At 38.3% G+C, this 27,987-nt stretch overlaps 1 protein-coding gene across 4 annotated transcripts; it reads left to right on the top strand.

The window, feature by feature from the left end:
- The first annotated feature begins 1,771 nt into the window (after window positions 1-1,771).
- On the top strand, window positions 1,772-27,961 carry LOC135473625 (serine-rich adhesin for platelets-like). Of its 4 annotated transcripts, XM_064753513.1 has the most exons (24): window positions 1,772-1,918; window positions 5,929-6,019; window positions 6,761-6,856; window positions 7,870-7,947; window positions 10,956-11,062; window positions 12,051-12,159; window positions 12,572-12,649; window positions 13,164-13,208; window positions 13,643-13,672; window positions 13,863-13,933; window positions 14,684-14,933; window positions 15,465-15,485; window positions 16,122-16,304; window positions 16,409-16,487; window positions 16,682-16,834; window positions 17,120-18,280; window positions 18,332-18,408; window positions 18,811-18,959; window positions 19,333-19,501; window positions 20,267-20,343; window positions 20,937-21,098; window positions 22,686-22,749; window positions 23,382-23,441; window positions 25,328-27,961. In XM_064753513.1, the coding sequence occupies exons 1-24, from the start codon at window positions 1,878-1,880 to the stop codon at window positions 25,421-25,423; spliced, it is 3,447 nt and encodes a 1,148-aa protein (XP_064609583.1). In that variant the 5' UTR covers window positions 1,772-1,877; the 3' UTR covers window positions 25,424-27,961. The 4 variants fall into 4 exon arrangements, with proteins under 4 accessions (XP_064609583.1, XP_064609559.1, XP_064609567.1 ...); XM_064753489.1 differs by having other exon boundaries at window positions 17,120-18,408; XM_064753497.1 differs by having other exon boundaries at window positions 14,687-14,933; window positions 17,120-18,408.
- The last annotated feature ends 26 nt before the right edge of the window (window positions 27,962-27,987 follow it).

The raw sequence follows: 27,987 nt of genomic DNA on the forward strand, positions 1-27,987 counted from the left end.
TTAGTCTAATCTGGTTACATTGAAATTTTATATAAATTATTGTTTAAACTGGATGTTTAGAAAGTAAATACCGGTATATATACCGGTTGGTTAATTTATACTTTAATCCAAATAATGACTTGATTTTCAATAAAGAGACCTTTCTTCGGGACTGATACAAATAGTTTGTGAAAGGTTATCAACCTTTGTAACTTTAGTAAAGAGGGATTTACTTCTTGTTTACCGTACATGCGCAATTTGCACAGACTGATGTCATCATCCATATAGTTGGTCACTGTGCAGGGACCTTTGCTCAGAGATTTTCACTGCGGTGAGACAGGTCTCCATAGTTAACCTATAAGGAGATTAGATTTCTCCTTGGACTTTGAGGAAATTTTTATTGCTGAGGTACATTAGCCTCACGCAGTCAATTGTTAGTGCACCAAATCAGCTGTTGTCACGTCATCATTCAAGATGGCAGTACCCACAAATGTTAACACTGTTGCATGCAGATAGAGTAGAACTACTTTCAACTAGTTAATTGTAGTTATTATTTATAAATAAATACAACAGAAAGAAATAAAATACACAGGCTACTTCTATCTTGAAAACTAGTTCCTATAATAAACTACATATAGTTGTAAATGTGACTTAATTACAATCAATCCCATCATACCATTTTATTCACATACGAGTTTGACTTAGGCTACATAGGCCTACTGTAATCACATTTATGAAATATGTGCTACCGGCACCCGTCTGGCCCGCCGTGACAAGCTAGCCTTATATAGGCATATATTCTCAGATTTTACAGGAGGCACATTACATACCGCTATGGATTCCTTCGTCGTCACATGACTGAAAACTACGACGTCAAGTACGACGTTAAAAGTTGTGTAGACATATGTCCTGACGTGCAATTCTTTTGTATGAAAAAATCTTATAGTGTAGCTTGTCATAGGCCAAGGTACAAATTCTTTTGTAAGTTTAAAATGTATGTATATAGGCCTAAGCTATTAAAGAATAAATTCCGGGGCAGCATTGCATAGTCTTTAAGAGTAGCTTACGTTAAAGAGGTCGAACTGTTCTGTATTTGCTTGACCATAGTACAATTAAGAACAGCCTACTACAATCACTTTGAAGAACTGTGGCCCAACGGTCACATTACTCCCGCATCCCCGGCCCGGCCTTAGCCACGTGTATGTGATCTCTGGAAACGACGCCCTGACGTGCCAAGCAGTACTGACTGGAGCGGTACGGCAGGACCATGTAGGCTAATTGTGTTAAATCTGTCAGCTTCTTTCGTGGAACGTAAACCACGTAAAAATTGAGATGTGCCCCCCACCCCCCATCTCGTGCGAAAAAGCGTGTTTAATTGAAGATTTAATTCAGTTTGAGATCACAGGAAAGACTTATATGCAGGTGCTGTGAGCAGTGGAACAGTCATCACATATAGGAACAAACACCGGGACACGCGATTCAGTACCAGTAGCGTAGTCACATTTCGCGCGGCCATGGCTGATAACGCGCACTGTCAATATGTAGTCCCCTGCATAGATACCACTTGAGATCCAGCCATAATGTACTCATGCGCACAACAACTTTTCTCACGTACAAAGCTCAATAATTCCATTTTTTATTTAAAATGAAGTATCAATTTGAAATTCAGATCTAAATGTTCATTATAAACTTTGACAATTTTGTGACTGTCATGAAATGCCTTGGCACTATTTTGTCTTTAGCGTCAGCGGAGGAATTCATTGTATATGTGGTAGCGATGCGGTCGCAACAAGAAAGCAAACGTGGATCATGGATGTGAGAACAGGAAAGGTGACCGCGTATCGTATTAACTAAAGGATTACCTCCATTTGATTCGACGGAGATAACGGGTTATAATAATGTCATCAGACGCCGTCGTTAAATCTGTTGGCAAGAAATTGTAAGTATAACGTAACGGAAGTATTTAGCGTTCTCATAGCATTGTGGCAAATAACCTGCATTTACAACAACAACATGCATGATATGTGCTCTGTTGTTTCCCAGTTAATATACTTGAACAACCAATTTCCTTTGAAGATTCATTAAAACGGAATTGAAGCTGTCTTTGTTCAGCTCGGTTGTCAAATGTATTGAACTTAAACTGTTAAATAGGTCAACGTAGTACTACTAGTACCATAATGGTTAGAAAGACTCCAACTGATGTTATTGTACTGGCCACGCGTCGTTGGAGTCTCGATGCATACAGTGTTAATTTCATACTCAACGAAGGTCGCTGCCGATAATCTTTGTTATCAAAGAATTCTCGCACAAATGAAAGACACCAACCTGACGACCTGCTTCAGGTACATCGCCACAATACGTCCTTACTCGATTTAGAATAACTTTATTATAGCCGTGAAGGTATCCATGGTATATGCTCCTTGACGAATGCCGCCTTCTTTTCACTGCTCCACTATGAAGCGGGGTATGCATTTAGGAGCATTTTCATTAGAAGCTTTGATGGCTATAATAAATCTGTTCTAAATCGAGTAGGGATGCATGGTGGTGGTATGGTGGGATTGGAAAGCAGTTCTTTAGGTTGGTGTCTTATTTGCGCGAGACTTATTCGATAACAGACAATCAGCCTGGACTTAGGTTGAGTACGAAATTAACATTGTAAGCGCCAAGACTCCAATGAAACTAGTATGAGAAAAGGAGTTGGAGTTACGTAATGATAGGAATATGTCTTTTGAGCTTTAAGTATTTACCACAGGCCTTATTCCGAATATTTGCAAATATTGTGATAGACTTGCTACAAAATTAGATTCAGAAGTCCTTTCATGTGAAAAAAAAAACAAACAACGTTGCTGATGCTAAATTACTCACCTTATCCTCTTGTTTTAACTGCATTCGAGCTAATGCAGTCCTCCTCTCCTCGACTACAGTGTTGTTTCTCGTATTTGTCTATGGTCAGCGATATTGGATGAACAGTCTCCCACACCTCTTCGCTGTTCGCGCTTTGACTCTTACCAGGATGGCTGCCAATGTATAGGCTCAAAGTGCTTACGTCACGTGTCATGGACATTGCCCCAAAAACTTCTGGACAGACAAGAGCACTGCCGACAAAAAAACACTGAAGGACAGAGATCACCAGGCTAGCCAGACACCCGTCCACCCGTCCAACTGGACGGGCAATCCGGTCAAAAGGGGTATTTTGGACGGGCAAAATTTTGAATCAACATTTTTTGGGGGGTCACAAACAAAATAAATATATTCAACATCGTTCCATCGAAACATACGTGAGGTTGTGTTGTTGTTGTTGTCTGCATTAGCGCTCGTAATCAGTGAGAGGGACGGCGATGAAGAAATTGTAGGCGACCCACGAGACAGGAGTCCCATTAAGCGTGCGGCAGGCACGGCTAGTCCCAGCCCACAGACCAGTACACTGTTTCAAAGTGTATTAACATTATATGTATGTATACTAGATTGTGAATATTTTTCTAATATGTAAGTTTTCAAAGTGTATTCATATATGTATTCAGGTGACAGAAATGATGTTTGACATGCACTACTGTGTCACTGTGCCAAAAGTTAATTTCTTGACATAGATATGTGACTGATAGAACATGTATTTGAATTGTTTCTTGTTTTGTTTTTTGTATTTTACAAAGTTTATTTCTACCTACTGTGACTTAGCTGCTCAAATCGTATGGTGATTGGTGCCACTACTCTTTTTAGTGAGTGACAGTCACAGATTCAGTGGTGATAATTCTGCCTGTTCTCAGTCTCAGTTGTAAGAGCTATGTATACTGTATTCTGATTTGGTTCCGTTGCATTTTAATGTGAAGTAGTGTAACTGTGAGTGACATGCGCCTGCTGTGCCAAATTACCATGCATTTTGATTGTTTTCCTTTTATATGTATTTTTGTGTATTTTATTGTTCACAGTTTATTTATTTCTACCTCCTGATTCACAGCATTCACACTTGAACTGTCAGAACTGCTGCGCCAAATTGCCATTGTTTTCCTTGCATCTGTATTGAATTGTGTATTTTACAGTTCAATTTGTTTTTCTACCTCCTGTTTCACACTTGGTTGTCCAAAGCATAACAGATTGTAACCTTACATAGTTTAATATAAAATTTATGTACTCTTTTTAGTGATTCGCACTCAGTGTCAGTCATTGGTGGGAAAAGTGTGATATATTGGGTGCCCCTAAAAACAGTCAATTTCTGGGGTCCAATAGTAATACATTATTTCCAGTGATATAATGGCAATTAAAGCTATTAAAAGGTCTTGATTTTCAAAGATACAGTGGCGATAAAATGTCTCCGGCGGCAGACCCCCTGCTTATTTACGGCGGTCCCCAAACCCCCTGCCTTTTTGGACGCCCTATTGTCAGATCCTGGCTAATGCCCTGACAGAGATAAACTATTGAAGGGTAACAAATCACCAACAACTCTAAGAAAGATAAAGTGGGGAAGGCTCATATCTGTTCGGATGTTGGTGAGGCAGTGTCTATGATGTACTTATTGGCGGCCATACCTGAAAGAGTGAAAGTGTGAACAGAGAAGAGCTGTGGGAGATTCCGTTTGTCAAAATATCATTGACAATGGACAAACAAGGGGGAAATAAGACTGTAGACGAGGAGAAAAGGACTACAGGTGCTCGAATGTAGCTAAAACAAGAGGATAAGTTGGATAATTTAGCATCAACATCATTGTTTGGAAAGTCTTAATTTTTTCACATTGAAGGACTTCTGACTCTAACTTTGCAGCATGCTGTTAGGCCTATCACAATATCTGCTGCAAGTTTTAGTCCGAATATTTGGACTACACAGGCCTTTGTATCATGTTAGAAGATTGTTTGTTTATACCATGCTATGCCCAGTCTACCTATCTACTTTAATTTTAGGGTACACATGTAAGTAGTCCATCCACTTGAACTAGGGTATATAGCATGATGTAAAGACAATGGGTGTAGTAATTTGGTACAGCTTAAAGGGCTTGTGGCTGTGGCCAGTAATGACCATAGGACGTATTGCTTTATCCCATTCAAATAGTTTATAGGTATAACCCACATCAGCGTTCAATGAGCGTAGGATTTAAGCATTTATCCAGTCTGCACATATTGTACAGTATCATGTACAGTGTGATCAGTCGATTGAGCACATTTAATCAAGTGCAATATGTTACGGTGGACGATTGCTGCAGTAGAGAAAGAGAAACCACAGATATTGTATTAAATGTATTTGGAAACAAAAATAGTATGGTTTTGAAAGAAAAAACTGAAGCCTGGGAGAAAATGACCTTACTACTCGGAGCAGCTGGGTTTTGGCAACCTTTGGTTGCTGGTTTTTGTTAATCTTCACAGGCTTGCGACTATTTACAACTGCTGACTCAGCAGGTGCTTGCAGTTGAAAATGCTCTACTTTTATCCGACCTGAAGTATGTAGTTGTACCCAGATCTGTCAGTTTTCGCATGCGGTCAAAGTATAGCTATTACATTGTTAACCACAGTGATGCTTAAATGTGCAAACAAAATGAATCTGGTCAGACACCAACAGATGCTCACAATCACAAAGTTTTAGCAGACTTTTTGATGTAATCGGTACCTAGAGGTTAGTTTTGGTAAGGATACAGATGCTTAGGATCGCAAGTCAGTGTACACGTGTGCCTGGCTTTACTGGTTCAAACATTTAAAGCAGCTGGCTTGTTGTGAAACTTGATGACTAATGGGGTTGTCTGACAGCCATTGTGTAAGTGATTGGTTTTGATTAGCCTCACAATGAATTACAGTATTGCTACATGGAATGGTGAATTTCCATTTTACATTCAGCCTTGAACACAGTTGCAACAGTTTTGTGTAACTTTTGTCTAACATCCATTTACCTGCATTCCTGTCAATGAGCCTATTGGTTTTTCTTCCTTTGAAAAACTATTACCCAGCACTCATTTATTCATAATTTCAGGCGATATTATTTTGAGGTGAAAAGACTGGAAGACGGATTTGACCTGTCAGGAGTTAATCGGCCAATATTGGATCATCCCAGGCTTAAACCGGTGAGCTTTAATTTTTTATTCAGGCCCTAATGAAGGCGTAAAAGGGCAGATATCCTTTTTTCACTCCAAAGGGTTGAGTTTTTTTTTTTTTGATCAGTTGTTTACTGCAAAGGGTACTTTTAGTCAATATCTGGAAGGTAGCCCATGGGCGTCTGATTTTGAATTAACCTACATGTACCATTGGCCCTGCAGCATATGTTTATCAAAAGCTAGAAGTGTGCAACTCACTAATCAAGGGTGGAGTGGGCTGGTAACATGGAGCAAGGTGTTAGGTAGTTTAGCTCATATTTGGGAGGATAATTTTCATTATCTGCCATGTTAGAAGGCAGTGTTTTGCCCTACTTTGCAGGAAAAACGATGTCACATCACAGAGGGATGTCACCAAAAAAGAAAGAGAATGCGATGTCAAAATTATGCCAAGTGCTTTGTGTATATTCAGTTCATTTATGTACTTATATTTTACATGTTTATCGTGTGGTTTGCTTTTTCTATATATAATAATGAATAATTCAAAGTAATGTTTTATACTGGATTAGTGGGTATAAGTGTACCTTAAAGAGAAACACAGAGTTACATGCACATATACTTATCCTCTGAAATGGGACCAAAAGGGCAATATCATTTTTGGCTGCATGAAAAGGTTTTCAGTATTGTTTTTACTTTGGCTATTTATGGTCAGCAGTTGTATACTTGTCATGTTTATTTGAAATTATAGTAATTTTCCTGTTTTTTTTTTAACAGAGGAGAACTTTGCAGTGTAGCCTGTTGAAGGATGTCCCACTGAAGCATCACTTCAGGTCCCCCAGCATTAGAGTTAGGCTAACACAGTTCCCAGGGGTATGCCCATCTTATACATGTACCCCATTAAGGAGAGTATTTTGATGCCAAAAATTACTCTGCTCTTTTCTAAGTACAGGCGTTACATTAACAGTAAGAGTTATATTGGGTTTTCCCAGATGTGAGAAAAATATACACGTACTGTGATGAAGCTTTTTGTGTGCTGCAGCTTTCTAGTGTCAAATGGTTTGAGGTTAAAATGTTCAGGAATACCTGAAGTTAAAGTTGAAGTGCTACACCCGATTAACATAATCAATAATGTACATTTAATTCAAAGGTGCATTGAGACTGCTCTGATATATTGGTATACTGTATGGTTGGGGCAAAAATCAATAGTTGAGACAGAGCATGTATGCATGGGCTGGTTTTGTGAATAATGGCCTTCTAACAAACACATAGCATACAGCCCTTAAAAAATGAATGTTATCCTGAAATGTTTTACTCAGCAAAACAATTTATTCGCTGGGGGAGGAAAACTGGACAGAATTTATGTAGTAACATGTTATCAGTTTGGTTGTGATTTCTGATGTGCTGTGGATATTTACAGCTCTGTGTATCTACTGTTAACTACTGACAAAGAATCCTCAATACATGTGATAACTTAACAATTAAAATTCTGCATTCAATTTTTAAACATGTGTACAAAACTGAGGTGGATGGATGTGCTGATTGTAATGTATACATCCTCCAGAACAGTGAGCATTAAAGTGACAGCGGCTGTGGTAGGCTTATTGAGTGAGCTCCCAAGTGTGTGTTTGCTTGGGGGACAATATTGCAGCTAAAGTACAAAGGCTTTCGGCTTGGTGGTGATTGACAGGCTGGGAGCATATATTTATTTGCTACATGAGACACTGGTAGACATTAAATTATTTCATACAAATCTCCTTAAAGACGGAGTAGAATGTATTAACTTTTGTCGATAATGTATGTATATTACAAAGGAAGACAGCATATGGATACTTTGAGATTCTTAAAAGTATCTTGTCTTACATTTTATGTTTCTGTTCTATCAGGTTAATGCCCCAGGGTCACCCAGAGAAAAACAAGTCAAAAGGGCATTAGAAAGTTACATCACTAGGTCAGACTTTGTGGTAAGTCCATGGAATCAGTTGGATGCTATATGTATAAGGTTTACATTCTGTTAACATTTACTGTATATTTATTAAGGACACTGGTATGCTATTTCTGGCGTTAAGTTCAAAATAACTTCTACACTAACAAGTGTACTTGTTTGATAATGAATGCTTTGCATTTATTCTTACTTACAAAATGTGAGCTTCAGACCAAAGTCTTTACAGTTGAATAATATTCATTGAATTTTTGGTATTTTGATCAGTTAATTTGAAGTACTTATAAGTACTGGGATTTTGCATCCTGAAATTTTGACATTAATTAAAGGGGCAACATAGAATGTTATTTACTGTCAGATGGAGATAATGTTGTTTGGATTGCTCATTTTCAGGGCTTTTCTGATGTATTTTTTTGTGTGTCTAAATAATAATGTCATAATATATTTACTTGAAATAAATACCATCTGGACATGCATAAATATTGATGAATTACTGTAGATAGATAAAGAAATGTTTGAAAATAATATCTTCTTAATAAAAATATGAAACCTTTACAGTGTGTGACAATCCCAAGAACTAGAAATGGAAAGGTAAAATAATGACGTGGCCATAGACTATATTGGTGTTCAGATGTTATCTACATGCTTACGTGTAGTTAATAACCCATTCTCATGATAATATCCTTTTATTAACTGCAACAGCATCTGGTGGGATGCTTCATTTTCTGTCTCTTACTGTATTATGTATTAATAAGAGAAAGCTTTCTTAATCATGTACGTGTACATATAGTTAATTATTGATTTGACATGCCCTATATGCATCGGTCAGACTGCCCTGACACTCCTGATAAACACACAAATATGAAGACAAGAAGTATATATTTCAATAGCCATTCTTGTTCAATAGGATTTTATGAGAAAATCGCTCAAATCAGTGATACTCGAGATTTGTATAGCAAAGTTTCAGTAATTAAGAAATTGTAGATATCCCTGTGTAAATGTGTATGTAACTCAGTGAGGAAGCCAGACAAATTTTTTGGAAGTGTTTCTGATTATGAATAGAGCTGTGAGCTTGTATGTTTCAGCTTGAGACATCAGACCTAGACACGATGGTTTGTGTTTAAATCTATTCTCTGCCAATATACTTTTTGTGCGATCACACCAGATGCAAATGGCTGAGTGTCATTAAAGTATTTATGAGCACATGAAATGAAATCTGGCTGAATGAAATCACTTTACATCACAAAGATTTTTGCACTCGCTGGTACGTGTAACTGGCACCCGTCAATGTCCTAGGCACCATGGTAACATTTTCACATTTGGTATCCCAATTGATCAGGCTTCATTAATTAAAGGAATTCACTTGAAAATGTACATGTGTATATTGGGTTATTGAGGGTTAAGTGGATTGATTCCATGCAAATGAGCATTTTCAAGGCTTATAGTAAGTTCAAAATGTAGTGTATGTGTTGGAGCATGTATTACCTACAAAGGCATCAATAGGCCTACAGAGTATCTAGGGACATCATTTTATAGTTATTTGAAAAAAAAAACATGACAGATGTATATAAGTAATAAATTGAGGGAAGATTAAGAAGCACAAACTTCCAGTGTACTTCTACTAATTGCACTAGATGTTTGCGAAATAGATCTGATTGTTTATATACAGTATATGTGAGAACATATACAGCAGTAATGTGCATATTCACTGGATTAATAATATGTTTTACATAGACAATGAAAGTTTTATTCAAATCTACAATCATTATTAATTTTCATTAATTGTTTACAATTTTTTTGGTGATGTCTTATATCAAAGACCTTAGAACAGTTACAGGGAAATGCTCTGACTTATCCACAGCGCCCAGTCAAACCATGGCATCCAACTCGGCAGGTACCTGATGTGTAACTGTGTGCTGTTATTACATGTATACCTTGTGACATACATGTATACCCTGTGACATACATGTATACTTACATGTGCTTCAAGTCTGTTTTTATGTATACCCAACATGTGTTAATGTAGTTTATGAAAATGCTGCAGTCCTGTTTTTATGGATATTTTTGTGAGTTGACAGCAAATTTCAAAGTTAAAAAAAACCAGGGATTTGACATTGGTTACAGAATTTGACAATTGACAGCTCATTGTGATGGCTGTAGTGACTTGATCTTCTGATCTAATCTGCATGCAGCTGTTGAATCTTTTCTATATCTTTTATAGAATAAAGCATACCTCAGTCTGAAAAAAAGAAAAAAATGCCACAATACTTCGCTGACAATTTTGTCTTGTCTATTCACTCTACTTGCCTTATGTACATGTAGTAGCAGTTCTCTGGCTCTCTTTTCCTTATCTCTCCCTCTTCATTCCTTAGTTAGATGTAGATGGAGTCTATGGGTGTATGCTCATAGATTATATGAGCAGCAGTAATTTATCCTTCTTGTGTCTGACTTCAGCCATATTGTAAATTTAATAGCAAAAATAATTGACAGGGTGGTCTTTATCCACATTCTTTATTCTCATGTAAACAAGAAACAAAAACAAAGGGGATTAAGCTGTTGTTTTGGAGTGTACATGTAAGTAGGCATGTTCATTATGCTAAAAGGCAAGTTCTTTTCATTAGTTTTCCATACATGTTTGACATGTTCATAGATTTCATTAGTGACTTTATTTGCTAATAAAATAGACTGGTGTACTCACAACTGTCTTTCCACAGTCTAGTCTCATTAAGGTCTTCTGATTAGCCCTGTGTGTGTGAAACTTCAATAATGGTGCCTGGAGTGGGAAATTGAATTCACACAGGTTTTGACACGTGAAGCAGCAGTATCCATGTGATATTAAAGCCACTATCTTGAAGTAAAGAGATCACCTTTTGAGACCTCTCGCACTAAGTGGCAAGAAAGAAAACTTCAAGTGTATGATGTGATTATTTTCTATGTGTGAAAAGTCACTGAAATTTAGGATTTATTCTAGATAGTCAAAATGGCATTATTCAGTGTTTACATTATTCATACTTTGTGTCTTCCCCACAGCATCCATACCTGTCCAGTTACTCGTACATACACACGTCCAAGGGCAGGAAACTGCGACCAGAGTCGTCCTCAGCACTTCACACTGGTACAAGGTCAAGTAAGAAAAGGTAGGAGCTCTTATTGCTTAAAATCTACAAAAGTTTTGTTCATTTAATGAACATGTTGGCACTTTTTGCAGTTTAATTTTTCTCTCAGACTGCATGCTTTACCTGCTATGCTATAACTAGCAGTTGTAGAATTATGTACACATAGGGGCCTTCTTTGACCTTGTCATTAACTAGATTGTCCTGAAAGATGACCAGCTTCACCAGTGAGGGTGAATGTTTTAATGCATCTCCTCTTACTGGTAGGCTTTGACTTGGGTTAAAGCAGAAATTTGTCGCCTACTCACACGTAGGTGTTTGTCCCTTATGGTCTGGGTGGAGCCCTTGTAACAGTGTATAGGTGAGTACAGGATAAACATGAATCAAATAGATGAATAAATACTGTTCAATATATACATTTGCCATGACTACCTGTCCTGCCTTGAAAATTTTACTGTGGTAAGTTTTCATGACATTTTTATGCCTGTTGAAGTGTCATTGGCAGTCTGTCTTATATGCATCAAAAAGTACCCAGCAAAATGAACCCTGAGTCAATATGAAATGTGTACAGTAAATTCTTTGCAAATAAGAGACTTGGAATTTTGTTGATTCAGTCTCACCTGTGAGCCTGTGACCATGGGTACGGTAACATTTTAATATAAAGGTTACTTACATATTACTTATTGATGTGTGGATCACTTAAATAGTGAATGTTATTGATATGGAGTAGATAGATGATCATTAGTAGATTATACAATGTAGTATTCAGACAGATATGGTTATGCTCTGTAGATAGTTAAGTATAAAGTATAATTCACTTGTAACTTTTCATTTTCTTTTTTTTAAGGTTTTTATGTGCATGATGAATTCAGAATTTATTGCCTCTGGACAATACCTATATTGTTTAAATGAAAATTATATATGATGTCCATTTCTTAAATGTTGTGATATTTTATCTGAAATATTCCTTAATAATTAAAGATACATGTACTTACTATTGTATACATTACAGAAGTATAAAAGGCGGTTGTCCCGTGATACGAAGTGCACCACCTCATTATGTCACGAAGAAACAAGCAGACAGATTGGTGACTGTAGCATCTAAAATTTTAGTGGCAAATGTGAGTATCGGTGTTATATTTTTCTTTTTTTCTTATGTTGACGAAGCATTCAGTTGTGTAAAAGTTACTTGCATACAGATATAGTGTGTTCAAATATCGATGTACATCACTGAAGGTACAATGTATGTTTCTGGGGAGCTTAATACCATTCTGTGTGCCTCTGTGTTGATTAACTCAGTTAGAAAAATGCATAGAAACAGATGTTTGGAATGAGAAATATGCTGATATCATTAAGCCACAAATATTGTAGGGGACATTCTATCAGCTTGGTATGTTGGTGGAGTACATTTATACACATGCATTAAGACCCTTATTTGCATACTTACGTACTTGTAAGTAGTTACATGTGCATACCAGTGAAAACAAGATGCTGCATTGAGTAACAAGTTTATAATTATTCTTATCGGAACAGGAAACAATTGACTTGAAAGACCACAAACCCAGACCCCCTAATGGACCTAAAATCCAGTCAGCACCAGCGCCTTTTGAGGTATATATACATGTATTATGACATTTTCAAATCACCCTAATTCTTCAACCTTTTCAACTACCACTGCAACCAATATTGTCAAACATTCTGTGAGAACTATGCGGTGTAGAGAAATAATCTGCACACTGTTATGAAGCTCGCATCTTGGATGACACAAACAAATTTTTGATGTAATTTTCATAATAATTGTTTGTATAAATTCCACTCAAAAAAGTGCTTTAGAGGTCGAAAAGATTGAAGATTTACAGTAATCTTTTTTTGTTTACATTAACTACTACTTACATGAAATTGGATTTATGTAAAATGTGTTGTATGACTATAAAATTGAGACATGATCTGGTTTAAAATGGAGTTGAAATGTATAAACTATACAGTCAACAAAAAATGTGTTGTCAGAAAAGTGCCCATGTCCCTTTTGAGCTTTTGTTCCTTAATGTTGATTATCAGAATAAAAAAAAAAAACATTTAATAGAATTTCAGATGATTTCTCTAGTGCAATTTGTTGTAATTTTAGACTAACAAACCATTGCCTACCATTGAAACAGAGACACGACCTAAGGTAAGAGATGAATATACATCTACCTTAAACTTGAGACAAATGCCTGTATGTAAATTGAAATCTTCAAGATAAAAGTACACGTAACTGGGGCTATCTGCATTTTATTCAGAAGACCCTTTGTAGTATGGAAAGTACAGAAGGCATGCATGTATATCAAATACATACATCTTCTAAGTTAAACACATGCTGTTGAACAGGTGCTCCGAGTTTAAACCAAAGTGTGGGTGTACTCAAATGAAGGCAATCAGTGAATAAGCATTAGAAGGATGTGGCTGGATGCCCTATTTATAACAGATTTGTGTATACCTTTTGCATCAAATTTCAACATCTGACTTCAGATTATTTATTTGTTACGGTTTAAACATCAGCTTTGCCTTAGTGTGGGTATCTAGTATTGCTTAAGCCTAATCGTATAATCTCTTTCATGTTTTCAGACATCAAGAGGTTTTCATCGCAAGAACCGAGTAAGTGCGTGTTTTTTGTAATGCAGATGATAAAAGTCTATGTCTGCGGAAATATCTATCTTTGTATTGAAGAAAATATTTGTATTAAGTGCTAAATATGAGTTTAAGGTACAGTAAAGACTGAAATTGTTGAGTTGTTTGCATGCTTGATTATAGATGGAAAGTTAAATGCTTTTATGTTTGGTGACAGAACACAGATGAGGGACGCGACAGTGCTTACACTACAGACAGGACTTCACCAGGATCTGATGAGTACCTGGGGTAAGAACAATGCCCTGCTTCTCTCTTGCTGCCAAGTTTGTGACATTGGCTTCAAGGTTGTCAAACATTGGCAGATGTTAGAATTGTTTCTGTGTGTAAATACTATATGCTTCAAATTCAGTGAAAGAGTGTGCATACTGACATGTGTTTATAATTTAATATTAGCTGGAAAGTATTAGGCAGCAGTTTTATTAAAAAATTTGATTTTACGTACTGTAAATCTTCAGTCTTTTCAACCACTAAAGCATTTTTTTCAGTGGAATTTATGCAAACAGTAATTATGAAAATGACGCTAAAAATAATTTGTTTGTCTTATTAAAGATGAAAGCTTCGTAAAACATAAATTATTTCTTTACACTAAATAGTTCTCTCAGAACATTTCAATATATCAGTCTCAGAGGTAGTTGAAAGGGTTGAAGAATTAGGGTATATCAGTATGTATGTGTAATGTATTTGGGGTCTCTGTGGCCGAGGGGGTTAGCATGCCAGCATTTCTCAGTGAGTTCAAGCCCACCTCATGCTGGCTCCCTCTCCGGCCAAACATGGGAAGGTGTGTCAGCAACCTGTGGATGGTCGTGGGTTTCATCCTGGCTCTGCCTGATTTCCTTCCACCATAATTTTAGCCCCCGTCGTAGAAGTGAAATGTTCTTGAGTACAGTATGAAACACCAATTAAATAAACAAGTAAATGTAATGTATTCAAAGTACAGATGATTCTGCATTGTGATATATGTTGTATTGTGTTTACCAGTAGAAAGGATGGGCATGGCAGTGCCGAATCAGGATCTACGAAATCCTCTGACTCTGATACAGAGCGCTCCCCAAGGCCACCTGCTGGTGGACGACCTGCAACACGGCGCAGTAGGCCGGTATCTGCACGCACTTTACATCAAAACCAGATCATGGACATAGCCCATCCTCTCAGTGGAGAAGTGGGCATAGAGCTGGGTGTTCAGACCCGTGGCACAGTGGCAATACAGACTGACAGCAGAGGAGACATGGTGAGCAGATCAAACCATTGTTGTGTAGCCCTTCAGTTTTAATAGATCGCCTAACATTGACAAAGGGACAAAAATCTTTCCATAAAGTAAAATTTTATCCACGAAAGATTAAAAATTCCTACTTGAGCTTGCAAAGGTAGAGAAAAGTGTTGCTGCTTTTTCTTCATTCTCAACATATTTTGCATTTTACATTGTGGCACATGTCAAATGATACAGAAAAGTAATATTTAAATACACTTTTGTGTATATGGGGAGGTGTATAACAAGAGGGTAAAACATGAAAATGCAGCTGAGATACTTTGTTTTATACTGGTTCCCAGCACTGAATAACATGGATACTAAGACCAGGGGGGACAACTCTTTCCCCTGACACCTGTATGTACATCATCATATTCCTAGCTTATGGGCATGGTTGAATTCAGAACTTTAAAGATCATGGTGGCTGATTTAACACCTCTTCATACACTGGCACTTCAATTCCTGAGAACCTGTGCTTGTTAGGTTATAAACTGTTAACATGCTTTATTTCAGACTGAGAAAGATTTGGATGAGGTAAACCTTGAACTTGCAGTGTTGTTTACATCTTGGTGCTGGAGTGTGATCAAGTTGTTGGCTAACAAATCATCTATATTTGCACTTAAAGGCTATGTGGGTTAATACAAATATTGAAGAATTAATAGCTGACAATTAATTAATTTTTCGTGGTTTGTACATTTTCGTCTTTTTTATTTGTGGATGTGTTTGCAAAGTTTGATAAATAATGTACTGAAGTAAAAGTTGATATTTTTTAAAAAATAATATACATGTACCTCAGAATTGTTAGAGCTTAAACATATGGGTCATAGTCTGATAATCTAATAAACAAATCTTTGTGAATACTATCTGAGACAGTGTTAGAATACAAACATATTTGTTTTTATTGGTGTAAGTTGTATGATCCAGTATAGGGTTGCCTTTGTGAATGCAGTTCTTCTCATATTCTCAAGTTTGAGATGAAAGGCTTTGAAGTACAGTGTATTATCTTAGGCATTGTTCATGTAGTTTTACATTCTACGTATTAATAGGGCATGTTTGTTTTCCTCCAAAAAGATGCAGTAATTATGTCTGTGCATTGCTCAAGACAGTGTTTGTTCATCATCATCCTATATATTTGCTTTGTATGATGTTACATCATTGTTGCTTTGCCAGGGAGATCACATTGTGAGGGCTGGTCCCCCGGCACAGTACCACATCTATGTGAGAACTGGCAAGAGGATAGGTGCCAGCACCAAGGCCCATGTGAAGATCACGCTGTATGGAGAGCATGGCCGCTCACAGGAGTTCCTACTGGCAGAATCTCAGAGGCACAAGATCAAGTTCCAGAAGGGACATGTATGTGCATAGATTGTTAAATTTTTCAAATCTTGTAGTACCAAATTTCTTCTTTGAATCACTGCTGTACACTATTAATTTACAACCTGCTGTATTGTTTTCAGGAGGATTTATTTACAGTTTACACCCCTCATGTTGGCAGACTGAAGTGTGTGAAGATAGGACATGACAGACCTGAGTTAAGTATGTCCATTGTCTTATTGCTTTTTTAATACTGTTATGATTAGCTCAAGCTCTTTGTGTTAAATTGGGTGTATGTTATCTTAAGTGAGTTCAAAAACTATAATCACGGTGTTGTGACATGCCATACTGTAATAGCTACTGCTGATTTGTATGTTGAATGCAAGAATCCTGAATATCAGCTTTGTATTGGCCAGTGTACGCATGGTTCCTGGAAGGTGTGACGGTTGAGGACACTGTGGACAAGCGAGTGTACGAGTGTCCGTGTGAGCGATGGTTGTCGGGTCAGGACGGGGACAAGAAGACATATAGAGTACTACCTGTGGACAGAGACCGTGCCCTTATTAAAGGTAACAGGATTCACCAAAACTAGCGAGTGCTCATGTAGGCCCTGTGTGTATATACATTTCCTGACCAGCGTTGAAAATGTACACTAGCTGGGAAGTCATTTCATATTTCTCAGGCTATGTTCTGTTGTATAAATGGCTGTTGTGGTAATTATGACACATTCCAGACTGTTTAGGTAGAGAATATATATCTTGTATGTAATTAAACCTTCTGTTCAAAAATATGATCGTGGATGTGTGTGTCCTAAAGTTGGTATTAAAGAATTAAATTTTTCCTTTCAATTTCAGATTCTGATGATGATTCTGGTAGTGATGTGTCTTACATAAAAAAGTATGGAGAGGACACGGAGTCTGAAAGAGATGATAGCCCTCGTCGTTCTCCTGACAGTGTGAAGGCTCGGCGAAGTGCTGGGTCGTCAAAATCTAGCTCCTCAGATAGTGAAACAGATAGTGATACAGAGACGGACACCTCAAGCAGTGAGAGCACACAGAGGGAAATCATCATCCCTGTTAAACCTCCTTCAACAGATGTCAAGGTAACGCAAACAACCCAGTCAAAGCCTACCCGAGGGGAGCACCATTACGAAGAATCAAAGATACTAGTGTCACCTGGTAGAAAAATGAAAGATGACTTCTTTGATCAGAGACCTGCTGGACCAGTGTACACTTTTAGGACAGGTACATCGGTGGACAGTCGTGAGGATGCAAACACAGAGAAACCTGAACTGTCCATCACAGAAACTGATTCTGAGACGTCCAAGACAACCACCTCTGACTACAGCGAAACCAACAAAGCGGCTGTTATTATGCCTATATCACGATTCCCTGTAATAGCTGAGGAGGATCCAAAACAACGTGCCACTCCTGACACCTCTGAGGAGAGGAATGTGAGCCCAGGTATGGCTGCTGCTCCTCAGAGAGTTGTGCCTCGTATAGCAGTGGACCGTGTAGAAGAGCCTATTATAGAACAGACTGGAGGATTTTCCGGGGCTCGTGTATTGAAGGAGGAGTCTGGGACAGAATCAGGAACAGCCAGGACTACATCAGACTCTGTGACAAGTGAGAAAAAGGGTGCTGTTGATGAACGGCTTAACCAGCCGCTCACAGTGAAGAAATCCACAAGCAGTGAAGCGACTGAGGGAACTACAACTGAAACCGGCTCCAACACTGACAGAACAGCACATAGTGGCTCGGCCACTGACAGAACCACACAGAGTGGCTCAGCCACTGACAGAACCACACAGAGTGGCTCTGGGATTGAACGATCCTCAACGACTAGTGGCTCCAGCACAGACAGGACAGCAACAGAGGTAGAGCAGTCAACAAACACAAAGAAAGTGGACGAAAGTAGTGGAAAGACTTGGCCAGTACAGGCGGTAAATGGTTATGGAGCCCCATCAGCATCAGCAACATCCAACACAGAGAAACCTGAACAGGCAGCAGACTCAGGCACTGAAGACTCTGACTCAGACTCCAGTAGCAGTAACGGTTCTGAGTCAGAGTCTGATTCAGACTCTGAAAGTGATGGTGAAACACCAAGACCTGAACAAGTACAGCCAAAGAAGGAAGATGACAAGGTGAGTTCTTCTCTCTGCTGTATGGTAGATGTATATTTAGATTGGTAGTTGTGGTATATGATGTCTCTAAATGACAATGTCTGCACCAGGATGTTGAATAAATACTCAGTGTGTACAGTATCATGCAGATTGCCATCATGTATCACATGTGAATCAATTAAATTTACACAAGATTAATTTACCACATAAACTTAATGTGAAGATGAAATGCCAAAAAAACAAACATCTCAGGAAATTTTCCACAAATCAATATGATTCTACTCATTGTTACAAAATGGCTTGCATTCCTGATTAACACCTTCACAATAGAGTTGACATGTGCCCTTGATTGTTTGAATTTACTAAGTCATGTCAATTTATTATGAAGAGACTACAGCTGATAATGAGATGTTAATTTTACAGATTGGTTACAGTCAGAAGGAGAGTATGCCATCTCCTCAAGTGTCCCAGACTGTCACCACAGTGTCAGGGGAAACCCTGCACGAAGCAGCCAAGGCAGGCAAACTGACAATTGTGACGGAAATCATCCAGAGCCACCCAGACAAGATAAAGTAGGTCTATATTCGAACGTATACGCTGACTGCATTTACATGTAGATATTTTAGTAGAATTTTAATATTGTCTTCCATCATGACCTTATGTACTTAAAATAGGTACATGTTCATTCAGATAGGTGTAAATTACTTACGCAAGAAGTGAAAATTACAAGCAACTCTTGAGCCGATGATCCATATGCATTCTATATAATCATAATTAATGTTCTGTAAAACTAAAGAAACTTAGTTTCAGAATGTATAAGATTTTAGATTTCAGCTTTTTTTTTATTAAGAATGTGTTTTGGAATACTGATGTCTGTAATTCACACATACATTTTAACTTCTTGCAACAGGGTTTAACTTTATTTGTGTGTGTACTGTGTTACAGCGAGTTAAATGAGGTGGGTTGGACAGCTCTCCATGTGGCTGCGTCAGAGGGTCAACTTGAAGTTGCTCAGTGGCTGGGGCAGAATGGAGCGGAATTGAACAAAGAGACGCCCACAGGTTACAGTGCTATTCACTTGGCGGCTCTTCATGGGCATGCTACCACCCTCAAGGTAACATCATAGAACCGTATTGGGTAATAACATAATAAGTGATGTGCCCTGCATTTAGTATTCATCATATAAAATCTGTTAGTGTTACAATAATTATCCATTGAGTTGCTTTTTTAATTGATGTAACACCATACTCAGGAATGATTCACCTACAGGAAGCCAAGAATGCCGTTGGTTTTGTTGGTGAAAGAAACCACTGCACTTCTTCGCATGAGACAAACTTCCTTAAAGAAGTTTCTTCTAATTGAATGTAAGATGTACATGTATTAAATAGATTTAATTAAAAAATATACATGTATTTGTACAATGTGTCAGTAATTTGCCATAAGTTGGTGGTTTACATTTGGCACTCCACTCATGAGACCAAATCATGAGAACGGCATTAAACAGCAATTAAACAAAGAAATTATCAGATACATGTACTGAGTACTGTGATTTATGGATGCCAGCACATTGTATATTACCCAGTATTCGACATCTTCTTCTGAATGTACTGTAATGTACTGTTTTCGCATGTTTGCAAGATGCTTATTCAAGCATATTCTGAAGGCATTGTTCTGTGGTCACTGATAAAGTTATGCTTTTTCTGAAACCCTGAAACTGGCCAACCCAGTTAATGTAGTTTTGTATCCAAAATTAAAATAAAAAGGTGCACAAATTACACTGAAAGTTGATATTTCCTATATTAACGGATTGAGGAATTAGGGTACATGAATGTTCATGTGTACATTATGTCTGATCTGTGGTTGTATGTGCTCTTTGTAGCTGTTGGCATCCCTGGGAGGGACTGTGAACTGCCTGACCACAGACCAGCAAACACCATTACATTTGGCTGCCCTCAGGTAAGCTTAACTCTACTGCAGGATGGTCAGCCTGGCGCTAGTATGCATAGATGAACCTTCAACCAGTCATCATCAAACCTCTCTATGAAAATACCCGTAGCAGAAATTGGTGGGTCCAATGGCGGGGACTCAACAATAGTAGAATTACTGCGTCCCTATGGATTTTTTTGCGTCAGAGAGGCCTGACCTGTACTATTAACACGACTGGTATATGCTGTCTTTGTTCTAAGTAAAGTAGATTCACACCCTTAAAAGTGAAGTTAGCCGTCTTTCAGTGTTGGATGTGCAGGAAACACTATGTGAATTTGCTGTCACAGCAATCATACAACAGTATATACATTGTAAATGCTACACACACCAATATTTTTCAGACATCTTCTCCATGTACTTCATGATATACATGTATAGCCTCAATTTTGGTTTGTTGAAATGGTACACGCTTTTAATATTGGTACATTCAACTCAAAGCACCAATACCTGACATTCTTTTTTACATATATAGAGAGAGAATTTTGTCTTTAGTTGATTTTGAATGGTGCAAACACCACTCGTATAAGTATCAAGGAGATAAATGCACTGCGTTGTTTTGTCAGTGGCCATGTGGAGATTGCTAAGTGGCTGATAACTAATGGTGTGGACATAGGAGCTAGAGATGAATCTGACCGCACAGCCTTGGATTTGGCAGTTAGAAACGAACAGGATGAAGTCACAGAGTATCTTAGGTCATTTGCAGGGAAGGACGCATCTGACAGCGGGTAAGCCGTTCTAGTATACATATTTGATAAAAGGTGTATAAGATAAGTCATTCTGACGTAGAGGGTAAGCCACTCTAATGTGAAGGCTACCTACACTGGCCTATAGCGGGTAAGCTAGTGTGGTATAGCGGGTAAGCCAGTGTGGTATAGCGGGTAAGCCAGTGTGGTGTGGCGAGTAAGCCAGTGTGGTATGGCGGGTAAGCCAGTGTGGTATAGCGGGTAAGCCAGTGTGGTATGGCGGGTAAGCCAGTGTGGTATAGCGGGTAAGCGACTGTGGTATAACGGGTACCCCACTGTGGTGTGGCGAGTAACCCAGTGTGGTATAGTGGGTAAGCCAGTGTGGTATAGCGGGTAAGCCAGTGTGGTATAGTGGGTAAGCCAGTGTGGTATAGCGGGTAAGCCAGTGAGGTATAGCAGGTACCCCACTGTGGTGTGGCGAGTAAGCGACTGTGGTATAGAGGGTAAGCGACTGTGGTATAGCGGGTAAGCCAGTGTGGTATAGTGGGTAAGCCAGTGTGGTGTGGCGGGTAAGCCAGTGTGGTATAGCAGGTAAGCCACTGTGGTGTAGTGAGTAAGCCAGTGTGGTATAGCGGGTAAGCCAGTGTGGTGTGGCGAGTAAGCCAGTGTGGTATAGTGGGTAATCCAGTGAGGTATAGCGGGTACCCCACTGTGGTGTGGCGGGTAAGCGACTGTGGTGTAGTGAGTAAGCCAGTGTCGTATAACGGGTACCCCACTGTGGTGTGGCGAGTAACCCAGTGTGGTATAGTGGGTAAGCCAGTGTGGTATAGCGGGTAAGCCACTGTGGTATAGCGGGTAAGCCAGTGAGGTATAGCAGGTACCCCACTGTGGTGTGGCGAGTAAGCGACTGTGGTATAGAGGGTAAGCGACTGTGGTATAGCGGGTAAGCCAGTGTGGTATAGTGGGTAAGCCAGTGTGGTGTGGCGGGTAAGCCAGTGTGGTATAGCAGGTAAGCCACTGTGGTGTAGTGAGTAAGCCAGTGTGGTATAGCGGGTAAGCCAGTGTGGTGTGGCGAGTAAGCCAGTGTGGTATAGTGGGTAATCCAGTGAGGTATAGCGGGTACCCCACTGTGGTGTGGCGGGTAAGCGACTGTGGTATAGAGGGTAAGCGACTGTGGTATAGCGGGTAAGCCAGTGTGGTATAGTGGGTAAGCCAGTGTGGTGTGGCGGGTAAGCCAGTGTGGTATGGCGGGTAAGCCACTGTGGTGTAGCGGGTAAGCCAGTGTGGTGTGGCGAGTAAGCCAGTGTGGTGTGGCGGGTAAGCCAGTGTGGTCTAGTGGGTAAGCCAGTGTGGTATAGCGGGTAAGCCAGTGTGGTGTGGTGGGTAAGCCAGTGTGGTCTAGCAGGTAAGCCACTGTGGTATAGCGGGTAAGCCAATGTGGTATAGCAGGTAAGCCACTGTGGTGTAGCGAGTAAGCCACCATGGTTATGTGGGTATGTGGGTATTTTACTCTTTCATGGAGAGTAAGCCATAATTAAGATAGTGTTCAGTGGGATCTTTGTGGTGTATGGGGTAAGTCAAGTTGACATTGTATTTGTCAGTTGTTTAGTATGTTTCCTATTTTTTCAGAAAACCTGTTGAATTTTCAGTAGAGAATGGCACCCACAATAACTCTGTTACAGACCATGTTGAGGTGAGTGTAAATACATTTACTTTACTTCAGACTCTATTATGTCATTTCAAAGACAGAAATGACAGCCATGTATTCTATCATGGTGTTGCCAAAGTACATACAGTTGAGGTACAAGGCCGTGGGGTGCACCAAGCACATACACTTAGATGCAAACAAGGTTCAAATTCAAACAAGGCTCGGGTGACCTGAGCAAAACCTCTCACCTAATATGTTATAATTGATAACTTGCGGTTTGCTCTCGCTTTCCTCAATATGCTGCCATTTTCTGACTTTTCTAAATGGTGAACTTCCCTGAGTTATGTTGATCACATATCACAAATTTTTATTTGCAGATTAATTGTTTTTTCACATGTTCAGTACTCAAGAGTGTGTAATTTGAGATGGAAAAAGATGACAAACATTTTTTGTTCATTTTTAGAGGCAAATCTACTTAGTCTTGTTCAACTTTCGTGAAGTATCAGTTTATAGTTAGTAAATGATATCATAACTTTGTTCATTGTACAGTATGTTTACTGTCTTTCTACATTTGTTGTAAATTTCTGTGTTAAATGGTACATGTTAGAAGATTACTTCAAATTTTTACCAGAGAAGTCATTACTATAATGAATATTTGGTTCAACATCTGTTTACAGAAGTTCAGTGCACAGACAAGCCAGCCTAGCTCCCCTCACACACAGGAAGAAGACTTGAAGGTATGATCTGGCTGACTTATTGACTTTATAGTGGGTCAGTGGGTGCAGTAATATGAGCACAACAACTAATATGTCAGCGTGATGTGAGCAGAACTGCAGTACCATTCTCATGTGGCCTGCTGTCATGTCCTTGTGATGTGAGCAGAACTGCAGGACCATTCTCACGTGTCCTTCTGTCATGTCAGCGGGATGTGAGCAGAACTGCAGTATCATTCTCACCTGTCCTTCTGTTATGCCCGCGTGATGTGAGCAGAACTGCATTACCATTCTCACTTGTAGTTCTGTCATGTCAGTGTGATGTGAACAAAACTGTGGCACACCTCTATTCTCCCCATTCTCACATCCTTAAGTGATGCAAGCAAAACCATCTGCAGTACTTCTCACCAGTCTCCTGTCCTTCAGTGATGCAACCAAGCTACAATACTTGTCACCACTCATCACATGTCGTCAGGGATGCGACCAAAATTGCAGTACTCTCATCATTCTCACATGTTCTATTAAAATTCCTAAAAAATCATTATCATGAACCTCTCTTTGACTGGCTCAAATCAGTGCACAATTGAGGGTGAAGGCCTGCAGACAAAATCTTACATGGTATTGGATTCTAATTGTGAAATATTGGTAGCATATCAGATGGTATGAATAATAGTTTTTGTTGTATAAACTTGTTAATTCCATATCATTATATTAAATTATGTAAAATATTAATGCGCTGTAATATGGTTAGATTTTACACTTTCACAGCTTCCGGGGTGACAAAAGCAGTAGATGATCCATGAGGCTATTTGTGCAGCCTGATGTTCACTGAAGACCGCTAGTCTATGAGCAATATACATGGAATATGGTTAATTTTACAACTTTCACAGCTTCCGGGGTGACAAAAGCAGTAGATGATCCATGAGGCTATTTGTGCAGCCTGATGTTCACTGAAGATCGCTAGTCCTATGAGCAATATACATGGAATATGGTAGATTTTACCACTTTCACAGCTTCCGGGGTGACAAAAGCAGTAGATGATCCATGAGGCTATTTGTGCAGCCTGATGTTCACTGAAGATCGCTAGTCTATGAGCAATATACATGGAATATGGTTAGATTTTACCACTTTCACAGCTTCCGGGGTGACAAAAGCAGTAGATGATCCATGAGGCTATTTGTGCAGCCTGATGTTCACTGAAGACCGCTAGTCTATGAGCAATATATATGGAATATGGTTAGATTTTACCACTTTCACAGCTTCCGGGGTGACAAAAGCAGTAGATGATCCATGAGGCTATTTGTGCAGCCTGATGTTCACTGAAGACCGCTAGTCTATGAGCAATATACATGGAATATGGTTAGATTTTACCACTTTCACAGCTTCCGGGGTGACAAAAGCAGTAGATGATCCATGAGGCTATTTGTGCAGCCTGATGTTCACTGAAGATCGCTAGTCTATGAGCAATATACATGGAATATGGTTAGATTTTACCACTTTCACAGCTTCCGGGGTGACAAAAGCAGTAGATGATCCATGAGGCTATTTGTGCAGCCTGATGTTCACTGAAGACCGCTAGTCTATGAGCAATATACATGGAATATGTATATCTGTACATCACATGAGGAAAAGTCTGGTTTTCGTCAAGCACTCCTGTTCCCTCCACCCATGAAACTTGCATTATGGTGAACTATTGGATTTTCTCGGCCAGACACACCATGTGACTCGTAAATTCCTGTTGACGGCAATGCTCCACTATTACAAATCTCACGTGATAATGCATTAAAAGCAGACAGTGCACCTATCCTGAAACTTGCTGCGACCATATAAATGAAAAATTCTTCAGTATGGCCTTATAAATCAACAATTTAATAAATGAATAAATAATGCAATCTGCTTATATGTTTTAGGAAAAGCGACATTTATATGAGGAGCAAAAGAGTAAAATGGACGAGTCAGGACTGAGTTTCTTGGACAGCATTCGCCAAGAACTTGAGCAAGACTAGTACTGTACTGAACACTTAGTATATCTCTGAATTTGTGCTTGTCATTAATATGCTGTAGTGAAACAATACTGAATTGAAAAAAATATACTTGTTCCAGTTTAATAAATTTTGACCCTAAATTTTTTGTGTAAGGGTAAAAAAATAGTATTATCTGCTGAAAAATGCAGATATACGTGCTGGATATGTTTTATTAAAACATGTTCTGAAATTATATATGTCTAATCTGTGATAAGCCATCATAATATTGCCACTTGCCAAGGCATTGTTGGGAGAGTATCTCTGATTCACATATCTGTACAATAGAATTCATTCTGTACATGTAGTGCCCTCGGAAGATAGATTCTGTTTCAGGTTGGGCAGATTGTGGGTAATGAACCATTATGGTTCAACTGTTGGATGTGTTCTGCTGCAGGTCATTAATCTCAAGGCAATACAAAAGGTGTAACATCCCACAAATCTAGGCCCTTGTTCCAGCAGCAAGTGTTTATTGTAAAATAACCTTGGTACCAGTTTTTTGTAAGAGAAATTATGTTACTGTATAAAAATGAATGTTATTATCTGTGATCAAATAAAAAATTGTCTCAATTTACATATTGTTAACACCTGTTTTACTGACATGTATATGTATATGTCAATTATATGAAACAAAAAGATATTTAAAATTAACTCTCAAAAAGTGCACTTGATAACATACTCTTCAGAAAATGGCATTCCTTGGAGAGATATATAAAGTTTTAGGAGAGTGTTGGTTGGAATTGTTAAGTGTTATTGATTGTTTTAAAATTTCTGTATGGATTATATAATGTTAATTATATTTGTAGTTTGTCTTGTTGTATACCAGTGATGTGGTTATTTTAACAGGAAGAAAATCCAATTAAGAAGACACAAATTTCATTTGACAGGCTGCGAAACTGAAAATGTCTTTTCTTGTAAATATGGTCTTTAGTACATGTATGAATCGCATGCATCACATACTCATTTAGAGCATATTTATTCATAAATGTGTCAAGAGTTCCAATATAGAAGGAGATGATCCTAATAGCCATCATGCAAAAATTATTTACAGATAATACACCACATTTACAGATAACTTTTTCTAGCCTTTCGTATGAAGTGTGAATCTTTGAAGGTTTACTTGTGTTAGGAGGTGAGCTAGTTTGCTACATACTGTACTGTTTGTTTCTGAGTCTTTCTTATCATGTTACTCGGTTTGTTACCATGTAGGGTAGTGTACGCACATGTCCTTTGGTTTGTTACCATGTAGGGTAGTGTACTACACATGTCCTTTGGTTTATTACCATGTAGGGTAGTGTGGTACACTTGTCATTTGCTTTGTTACCATGTAGGGTAGTGTGTTGCATATGTTATCTGCTGTGTTACCATGTTAAGGATGTCTGTTACATGTCATCTGGTTAATTACCATGTATTTGTCTATTAATGTGATATCTGGTTTGTTACAATGTAATGTAGTGTATTTGTGTTAGTCTTCACTTGCCTTGTGTCAGATGGTGCATTTGTCTGATCCCAAACCTTAAGCAAGACCTTTATTGGTAATAAACATGGGGAAACGGACATATCTTGATATTTAGTCTGTCTGTTTTCTAGTTTGGCTTTATTTAATTTTGGATATGGGGTATATCATTAAAATTGTCAGGTTTACCCATTCAGATATCTGAATTTATCTTTATTTTGTCTTTACAGATATACACAACATGTGGTAATCAAGCTTTCCGTCCAAAAAATATTGATATTATTTTTTCCATTTTTAACCAAGATATGCTATTATAATATAATAACATTATTATATTATATAAAAAAGTATAATATATATATAATATGTACCCACTCCACCATTGTCTCTGTTCAATTGACATTGTTTTAAGAGAATTTTTATGACGTGTCCTGAATAACCATTATATACAGATAAACGGTTTTGCTCAATGCTTACATAACTTTATGGAATTTAAGCTTCCTTCTCACACTCCGTAAGTATATGCCACTTAATGCTTCTTCCCAAAACTTGGTAATTTGTGAACCCATATTTGCTTTTAACTTGTAATAGGACACAAATAATAGGTATATTTAATAATTTATCTTTGAGTTCTGAATAATGCTGTTTTTGTCTGATATGCATTTAATGTTGCATAGGAGCATTATCGCAGATTTTTTAGGCGTTAGTTGATTGGAATACATGATCCTTTTGTTTTATGTATAGCTACACAGTTAGATATGCCTCTTTTTACCCTTTGTAGGATGTATACTGAGTTTATAGGGTACAATTATGAGAGTTTAACTCATAGGCTACGATTGTGAGAGTTTTAAGTACAGTCAGTGATATACTTTTTCTTTGATGTCTTATTTAGTTAAATTTTATATATGGTACCACAACTATTAGGAACCATTCTTGACCATTATACTGCTTTCATGGGTGTACTAAATGATGCAAATAAGGCAATGTTACATGCCGTAAGGGTTTAAACGTAATTTGTGTTCCTAATTGTGTATACATTTATTGAATAAACCTATCTATTGATTCATAACCCAAAGGCATGTGTGTAAACGTT

The sequence above is a fragment of the Liolophura sinensis genome, chromosome 1 (genome assembly GCF_032854445.1).
Source record: "Liolophura sinensis isolate JHLJ2023 chromosome 1, CUHK_Ljap_v2, whole genome shotgun sequence".
NCBI classification, from domain to species: Eukaryota; Metazoa; Mollusca; class Polyplacophora; order Chitonida; family Chitonidae; genus Liolophura; species Liolophura sinensis.